Below are 9,760 nucleotides of genomic sequence, written 5' to 3'. Positions count from 1 at the left end.
TAGCTAGAAGATGGTTTGGAGCTTTGCAACCATGATCCATGGAGAGTTTTGAGGAGCTTTGTAGGTAGTAATGGTGAAAAGCAACCCTATCAGTGTGGTTTCAGTTTTTTACCGAAACTGCACCAACGTGCTTTTCAAGGGGAAATGCCAACGGAAACCATTGATGAATTAGGGGGATAAAACTGATTTCCATTAGTTCATTGGTGACCATCAATTCATCGATGTTCTCGTCGGTTTACAAGTCTAAAGCACAAAACTCAAAGCAATACTCCTCCAGAGGACAAAAACTAAGCCATAACAAAAAGCTTGAAAACCTAAAAGAACCCCATCAACAAACCTCGAATGAATTGAAAATGAAAAAGCTTGAAACGACGCAAATGGATGAAATGGCTCAAATGGATGGAAGGAGAAAGGGACGGCAACGGAAGAAGAACCTCATCAACAAATCTTAAATGGATCGATGGCATCGAGGAGAGAGAGAGAGAGAGAGAGAGAGAGAGAGAGAGAGAGAGAGAGAGAGAGAGAGAGAGAGAGAGAGAGAGAGAGAGAGAGAGAGCGGCACAAAGCAATTGGGGGGAAGGGTGGGCTCGAGGAGTTAGGGCTTCAACCTTAACCCTAAACAACACCGTTTGGTGTATTAAATCAAATGGCATCATTTTATATATATATATATATATCTTCAAAAAACGAGGATATAAAACGACACCGTTTAAATCACTTAAGTAAAATGACGTCGTTTTGTATCAGAAATATATATATATATATATATATTATATTGGCTGGTTCAGCAATTTGAACCTAGTTCAAACCAAAACCAAATAGGCCAACATCGGTTCTAGCTACTTTCTACCACCAAAATATATAATATAGATACATTTTTTATATTTTGAAAATAATAACAAATTAATGGAAAAAATATTTATTACTTTAATATTTTTACCATCGAACGCCGCCATCGCCGCCACAACCACACCCGCATCGAAGCCTCTTCCTCTAAGTACCAGTATGCTATTTTCCTAGTCATTTTACCATTTATATTTAGGTTTTGTTGGGTTATTTTTTTGAATTAGAATAGAACAATTTCTCCATCAATAGTCATGGTAGGTTTGCTTAAATCCATCATAGGATGTTTATTTATGATTGTATGGTTGTATTTTGTTGAAAAACCCATGGAATCAAAGGTTTCCATGGTTGAGTTGACTCAACGCCATTGCTGAGTTCGATTTGCATACCACTCGAATGCTGGTGATTGGCGTTCGAACAGTACAAGCCAAATAGGTTGGATAACCATTTGAACACTGTTTTAAGCATTCGAATGGTAAGAGCCAAACAAGTTGAATAACTGTTCAAACATTGTTGTAGTTGTTCGTGATTGATTTATACACGTTCGAACACTACCATAACTGTTCGAACAATATAATTAAATTCATTAATATTAATTAATTGGTTTATTTTTATCCCATTTTGTAGTTCTATCAATCTTCATGAGAATGCACATTATATTATAATTAAATTAATATAGAAATTTATCACATTTTGTTAAATATGAAATTACTATTAATTTAATCTAATTAATATTAAATAATGTGATATTATTTTTATAAAATTTTGTTGTTCTCAATGTCTTACTTTATTAAATTGCTAATCGTATATAATTTAATGAATAGTTATTTATTATATTCTATTGCTAGTGTTGCACATATAATTTCTTTTTTTAAGTTTCAGGTTGATTATAATGTCTTCTTCTAGGCCGAGAAGTAAGTGTCGCAATCCAAGCGAGAGTAGCATTACTCCAGGCAGGGAGAGGACTGTTTCACTAAAGCAACAAGTGAAGATTTTTGATTACCAGAACATTGTCTGGGAGGGTCATTCTCTGCCATCAGTCTTTAGTGATCGTGGTTAGGACCTATCCTATATTAGCGGGAAGAAGCATGGGAGACCATGTCCTATATTAACATTGTTGCAGAGTTCTATAGACAGCTTCATGTCCTATATTGACATTGTTGCTGAGTTCTATAGACAGCTCAGTGGTGCCAGCCCAGATGACGGAGGGGCATACAGGATCTCTTTCCGAGAAGTTCTAGTTGAATTTTCATTGGACAGACATGCTGATCATCTCGATTTTCCTAGGCTGCTAGATGCATATCCAAACGTGGTGCCTAAAGAGTCTGATCCTTCAGTTGAGGCGATGACAACTGAGGACGAGGCATCAATTTATACAGATGAGCTCGATGCCCTCGTTGATCATGAGGTGAGGGATTTGGTTGTTGGTCTAGATGCTCTTCTGTATGACGGGATGAAGAGCATCAAGCGAGTAGATCTATCTTCTTTCTTCGAAATCATGAATTTGCTAATCGCCAACAATATTGACCCTCGGTAGCACAAAACAGAGATTCACATTGATCAGACAAAATTTATGATACAGGTCGCTCATGGTGTTCCTATCAACCTGGTAGGGTATATATTCGATAGGTTTCAATCAGAGTCTTGGTACATTTCAATGGATATACTACTATTCGGGATCCTAATCACCTGATTTCTTCTATTTGCTGGTAACGTGCCTGATGTTGTCGAGCATAAATGGGAGCCAATGTGACCGATCAACAGTACCACCCTCTCATGCAACACGGGATACTCGAGACTGTGTCTTCATTGACATTTTCCAGACCCGAATGATCCTCAAATAGATGCACAGCCGGGAGATCATCAAGTATCAGTTGGTGAGATATCCATGCAGGCTGAGGCATCACACAAAGCTACTCGTGAGGAGATGGCCAATATAGTGCGTGCAATGATCAGCGGACAGACATCAACAGTGATCGATGCAATGCATTTAGAGGTCCATATTGCCATGTTTGAGTTACGTACAGAGATTAATGATAACATCTCTGAGTTACGTACGGAGCTTGATGCCATGTCTGTGACTCAGGTCACTATCAATACTCGACTGACACAGATAAAGGAACACAAGGCTACAGTCGAGGAAGTGTGCAAAGAGTTGGGGTCTTAGTACTTTCTATCTTTTATTTTTTTATTTTTTAGAATTTACAATATCTCGTGTTTTATCAATTAAGTATTTAATTATGAATTAGTATTATTTTATATTTTCTAAAATAATTATTGATTTCTATTATTCCTATTATTTAATTGATAAATTTCTTATAAATTACTAGTTAATATAAATATAATTCTGAATAAAAAAATGAACTATGATCACCATTCGAACCCTACAAATTACGTTCGAACATTGAATATGTACCATTTGAACGGTAAGTAATGTCCTGCCAAAATTCCTTTACTTAACCCGTCAATTTACCGTTCAATAAAAAATAATATTTGTTCGAACCTTTTTAATCTTACAGTTTGAACGTTTTCATGTGATGTTCAAACTGTAAGTCAATATCCCACTAAAAGTTTTTCACTTAACGCACTAAATTGTCGTTCGATGAAATTTAATGTTTGTTTGAATGTTTAACTTGTAACCTTCGAACGGTTTATATCTTCCATCGTTTTTTTGGCATAAAATATGAAATTTGTCTCTAAAACTCACTTCTGGGACAATTTTTATTTTGTTCGAAAACAAAATTGTCACAAAATTTCTTTTTTGTTGTAGTGTGATGTGTTGACTAAGTACATGAAGTCGACGCATGAGCTTTTACAACCGCAAGATCAAATTATGAGCTTTATCCTCTCAAAAAAAAAAAAAAAAAGGAAAGAAGGAAGAAGAAGAAGAAAGTCTTCTCTTTTATTTTTATTAACCTCGATCTGCGCCAGAATTATTGTCTTGTTCTAATTAGACAGGAAAATATGTCCCAATCAGATTATTAGTCTTGGTCTATTAATTGTTCGACACGTTAATTTATTTGGACTCCGAATAGCTATTTGGTGTTGAATGATGTTAACTGCATGCATGCATATTATATACAATATGCCATCATCACATGATCAACTTGATCATGATCTCTATACAACTGATCGAGATCACGCCACAAATATTGCTATCACAATTGTAATTACCAAGGAATATAATAATTTGAATATGCTATAAATTATTTTATCTTATCGAACTCTAATTCTATACTTAATTTACACCATTTTATTAAATGGTAATTTATATATACATCGAGCCTATTTACTAAGGACAATTATAATTTAAATAATTTTGTTTCGTTGAAACTCAGGATCGAGGCCAATGATGACATGATGCTGCTTCAGAAAACTGCCAATGGGTTCTCATATATGATGTTCTATTGTTTTTAAATATTATTGACTTTGGCTTAAAAAATTAAATTGATTTTCAGGTGTATATATATCCAGCCAGCTATCCATATGAAGATCAATTCGAGGAAAGAAGGGTTTAAAAGTACTATTCCTATCTGTTTTGAACTGAATTCATCAACGTCCATTTCCGCAAAATAAAACAGTAATGGGAGACCTTTTCCTTGTGCGAACCTGGCAATTAATGCCCAAAAGATATATGGTTTACGCGTGACAAAAAACAAGGACCAATTAAGTCCCTTGCTTGTGGGCCATGTCCCTCTATATATTCAGAAAAGCAAGTAATTGGTGGAGATATTTTATAGCAGAATACCGAGTGAAAGAAGCCATTCTGCAGGGACTTTAATCTCTTGAGTGTATATGGGGATCGAATTCATGTGGTTGTCAATAATTATATTCTCTTAGGCGGGCGGTCGATGAAACAGACTCATATAAAAAAATATCATGAAATCTCCAATATCTTCATTGCAATGGCTTCCTTTGATCCTCTTTCTTGTCATCTCAACCTCTGTACTCAGTACTACTACTGCAACAACGCTATTCGATATTCCTAGATTGAGTCCGCTTGGAGGAATTCTGCAAGATCCTGAAACAGTATTGTCTGCAAATGTTTCGGATGACTTCGAAACATTTTACTATAATCAAACACTTGATCACTTCAACTATATGCCTGAAAGCTATTCCACTTTTCCGCAGAGATATGTGATCAATTCCAAATATTGGGATGGTGCAAATCGTAGTGCACCAATTTTAGCTTATCTTGGCGCAGAAGCACCGTTGGATGGGGCCATGTACGGCATCGGATTTCTCACTGATAACGCCGCGGAGTTTAAGTCTCTCTTAGTATACATAGAGGTACGTATAATTCTATTTCAAGGCTGTGGCACATGAACATATAATATGCATACACACACTTAAACGCAATCAACATTCTATCTATCTGAGTCTTAATTCGCGCGCTTTTGGGTGTCAACTAAATTAGTTGCTCAGAAATCATTATTTTTTTCATTAATTAGCACCGATATTATGGGAAGTCGATACCATCGGGTTCAAGCAGGGAAGTAGCACCTGGAAAAGCAAGCACTCTCGGGTACTTCAACTCAGCCCAAGCTATAGCAGATTATGCAGAAATCATCATCTATTTGAAGGAAAAACTACAAGCACAATATTCTCCAGTAATTGTAATTGGAGGATCATATGGAGGAAGTAGGTGACGAATTGCTTAATTAATTTCATTTTGATAATGAATATGAACTGAATTTTGATAGATTGGAATTCTTTTAACGTCCCTTTCTGATAATTTTTCTGATCGATCAGTGCTAGCTTCATGGTTTCGGCTAAAGTATCCTCACGTTGCCATTGGAGCCTTGGCCTCATCAGCTCCAATCCTTTACTTCGATGACATAATCCCACAAGATGGATATTACTGTATTGTCACCAAGGATTTTAGGGTAACCATCTGAATTATACATGTATTATTCCTTTTTCTCTTATTTTTCCTCTAGACACTCGGGATATTGCATGTGCAGGAAGCTAGTGAGACTTGCTACCAAACTATAAAAAATTCATGGTCTATAATCGATGAAGTTGCATCTAAGCCGGATGGTCTTTCTATCCTTAGCAAGACATTCAAGACTTGCAAGTACGTAAAGACATTAGACATTAAATTACTTTTGCCATCAATAAAGTGAAAAGAACAATATCTATACTAATATTAATCAGAAACATTGCTAAAGCCACACCTCCGGGGGGGGGTCCCGACTGGGGATCCGATAGAGCTAAAAAATCTCTTCTATTTTTGAGTGATTAAAAATTTATTTTTTAATGATATTGCGAACTTTTAAAAAAATATATATTTAAAAGTATTAAAAAAATACTTGAAAAAAAAAAATTTGCACTGATGTCGCGATCGGGATCCCCCCATGTCACATGGCTGTAGAGCCACTCAATATTAATTGTGATATTGACTCCTTTTTTTTATCTTTTTTCTTTTTTCAGTCCCCTGGACTCAATTTATGAGCTCAAGAACTATTTGAGGTTGATGTATAGCCAAGTGGCTCAATATAACAGTCCCCCACATTATCCGGTTACCATTGTCTGCGGTGGCATAGATGGAGCTCCTCCTGAAACAGATATTCTTGACAAAGTATTTGCAGGTGTTGTTGCCTATAAGGGAAATAGTAAATGCTATGTCAATGCACCTGAAAATATATCTGAAACAACTGTAGGTTGGAGATGGCAGGTAAATGGTACTATTAATTTATTGTAAAATTGAAAACTTCCAGCACCTGGACCCCTAGCTACGTGAAAGCTGTGATAATATTGTAATTAATTTTAGTTGATTTTAGTCTTTATAATTTACGAAGATGACTTTAATTGTCTTTGCATTTAGAGATGCACTGAGATGGTGATACCCATTGGAATTACCAATAATACAATGTTCCAGCCGTCACCTTTTAACCTAAGCAGCTTCACCGAGAAGTGCAGAAGCTTATATGGTGTAACTCCTCGCCCACATTGGGTCACTACTTACTATGGAGGCCATGTATGTATATATATATATACATATAGTTTTTTGGTTGCCCTATATATATATATATATATATATATTTCATTTGGAGAATTAATTAGATAAAATATTCTGTGTTTTTTGAATGGAAAATTATTGCAGGATATAAAATTGGTTCTCAACAAGTTTGGAAGCAACATCATATTCTCCAATGGTCTCAGAGATCCTTATAGTAGCGGAGGGTAATTAATCATAATTAATCTGATCATGATCATGATCATGAACATCATGAATTACTAAGAAATCTGAAAATAAAAATAAAATAAAATAAAATAAAACTTCATTAATTGTACTTGATCGACCCTAGCCTGCAAGTACTCTAACAACCTTATATAATATATTTGATCTGATTCCTTTATGCGCGCAGGGTGCTTGTAAACATATCAGAGAGTATCGTTGCCGTCCATACAGTTAACGGTACGTATTCCTGCTGGTCAACTCATTATAAAATATTTCAGGCTAAGAGCATTATAAAGCTGAGAATGTCGTTGCCGGCCGATGCCATTAATTTAATGTATATATGTGTGTGGGTATATATATATAGTGATCATGAATTGGTCGACAAATTTTGATCATATAAGTATTTGCAGGATCTCATTGCTTGGATCTTCAAGCAAATCAAAGTACTGATCCGGAGTGGTTGGTCAGGCAGCGAGAGGTGGAGGTGAAGATCATCAAAGGATGGATCACCCAGTACTACGTTGATCTTCTCGCTTTCAGTCAAAGTCAATAATTAATTATAAATGGATTAATGCCTTCATGTATGCATGTCTATTTTATCAATGTCTACGTACGTACTATTGGATCATGATCATGTAAAAGCCTGATGTACGTAAAACGACACTTTATGATATAATTAGGGAATTAAATAAAGAGTATACTAAACTCTAATTAATCAAGACGGGAGATCAATATATATTTATATATATATATATTTCTCAAAAAACTTCTCTGTTTATAATTTTATTAACAAACCATTATCAAATACTAATTAAAATCAACGTTCTATAAAAATAAAACTACTCGATTGGCCTGCATTCAAATTCAAAATTAATCTAGTAATTGCACTTTTTTTTCAAATTTTCAGGAGCCATTCTATTCATATATTATTCTTGAGAAAACTTTCAAAGCCCGAAGATTTTTTATCCATTATATCCTCAATGTTAGGAAACGGGCCAGAACCCACGTCTCAAAGGCTTATTAACCTAAAACCAAGAGCCCGCTCAGCAATCTACAGACCCAAACGAGCTGTCAAAACACACTAATATCGAATACGAATCCGTACATCATTGATGGCGGTTCATTAGCAAAATGGACAAGTAGCGTGATACCGCCCGTGATATTCGCCTCTCATATCAATTCCTCCCAGTGAGGTACCGAACTTGAAGCCCTTATTAATCCGCGTGCAGTCCAGCAGTAATTAGAAAATGTCAAGCCTTCAGATGAATAATAGAGGTGCATGCAGTGTATCCGTCGGCCCCCTCTCCCCTCCCCCAATCCGGATATTCACTGATATTCACTCTGACAACAATAGTTGTCCCCGCCCCCCAACCCAACGCCCACCGACGAAGCGAAATCGTTCCTCTCTTCCTCCTCCCCCTCCGTTGAACCCATCATGAACTCTCTCATTCAAATATATATATATATATATATTAAGTATAAAGCCTATATGGCATAGGAACAAAATCAGTATCAAAACCTGATGAAGAAATTTATGTGCAAGTACAGGGTAGCTTGATTAATGTTGCCTACCATGGAAGATTTAGATATGAGATAGTACCCCAAAACATTTCCTTCATGCGCCTTCTCAATTTTTATGCACCCCAGATAAAACCCAACCAATTATACTGAATTTTTCTTGTTTCTAAAGCTCTCTTTCAGTAATGTAAATTTTTTCTTGCACTAATTCACACTCTTCCCAGGCACTGTTACGGTAGTTATCGTAGAAAGCTAACATGTAGATCTTTTATTAAAGGGTGTAAAAATGAGTTTAGTACTCATCCTGTTTGAAGATTTTCTCTTTTAAGTAATTAAGTTTCTTGGAAACTCAGGATCGAGGCCGAGATTCCAGCGTTTTCATATATGGCTATTGACTAGTTTCCAAAATAGATGATGCTGCTTCTAGAAAACTGCCAATGGGTTCTCTGCATACATATTGTTCTATTAATGTTTTTAATTATTGACTTTGACTTGATGTGTATAAGAATTCAGATAGGAATATCCGGCCTGCATGCAATCCATATGAAGATCAATTCCAGGAAATGAAGGCCAGTTTAAAGTACTATTCCTATATGTTTTAAACTGAATCCATCAACATTCATTTTCATAGTATGAAAAAGAAAAAGAAAGCAGTAATGGGAGACCTTTTCCTGGTGCGAACCTGGCAATTACTACCTAAAAGAAGAGTTTTGCTAGGTACAAACACACTTCATGCACCGATTCACATACCGATAACATTTTTTATTTAAAAAAATATAAAAAAAAAATTGAAAGAAGAAGAAAATCTTTTCTCTCATGAAAATTATTTTCATCTTCAAATTTATATCGTTTCGTTAAACATATGCATTACATATCAATATCGATGTGCGAATTGATGCACAGAATGTGCTTGTAATAAGATTTTTTCCCAAAAAATATATGGTTTACGCGTGACAAAAAACAAGGACCAATTAAGCCCCTTGCTTGTGGGCCATGTCCCTCTATATATTAAGAAAAGCAATAAGCATCATCAAGTTGTTGAGTGTATATGGGGATCGAATTCATGTGGGTTGTCAATTTTATTCTCTTAGGCTTACGGTCGTCGAAACAGACACTTATATTAACCTCCATCTGCGCCCGAATTATTGTCTTGTTCTAATTAGTCAAGAAAATATGTCCCAATCTTAATTCAAGGCTGTGGCACATGAACATATA

At 35.6% G+C, this 9,760-nt stretch overlaps 1 protein-coding gene across 1 annotated transcript; it reads left to right on the top strand.

Annotated features, from left to right (window-relative positions):
• The first annotated feature begins 4,563 nt into the window (after positions 1 to 4,563).
• Positions 4,564 to 7,746, top strand: LOC122292506 (lysosomal Pro-X carboxypeptidase-like). The gene is made up of 9 exons (XM_043100897.1): positions 4,564 to 5,133; positions 5,295 to 5,484; positions 5,596 to 5,729; positions 5,808 to 5,920; positions 6,277 to 6,520; positions 6,671 to 6,823; positions 6,950 to 7,029; positions 7,215 to 7,264; positions 7,438 to 7,746. The coding sequence occupies exons 1-9, from the start codon at positions 4,723 to 4,725 to the stop codon at positions 7,578 to 7,580; spliced, it is 1,518 nt and encodes a 505-aa protein (XP_042956831.1). The 5' UTR covers positions 4,564 to 4,722; the 3' UTR covers positions 7,581 to 7,746.
• Positions 7,747 to 9,760: the final 2,014 nt, after the last annotated feature.

This window comes from Carya illinoinensis, chromosome 13, assembly GCF_018687715.1.
Source record: "Carya illinoinensis cultivar Pawnee chromosome 13, C.illinoinensisPawnee_v1, whole genome shotgun sequence".
Classification (NCBI taxonomy): domain Eukaryota; kingdom Viridiplantae; phylum Streptophyta; class Magnoliopsida; order Fagales; family Juglandaceae; genus Carya; species Carya illinoinensis.
This window is presented reverse-complemented; position numbering and strand designations above follow the sequence as displayed.

Bases quoted from the DNA above. Each gene is read 5' to 3' on its own strand.
- LOC122292506 (XM_043100897.1), top strand. From the start codon at position 4,723: ATGAAATCTCCAATATCTTCATTGCAATGGCTTCCTTTGATCCTCTTT. The intron at 5,730-5,807 runs GTAACCATCTGA...TTGCATGTGCAG, and splicing joins TTGTCACCAAGGATTTTAGG to GAAGCTAGTGAGACTTGCTA. The intron at 7,030-7,214 runs GTAATTAATCAT...TTATGCGCGCAG, and splicing joins GATCCTTATAGTAGCGGAGG to GGTGCTTGTAAACATATCAG.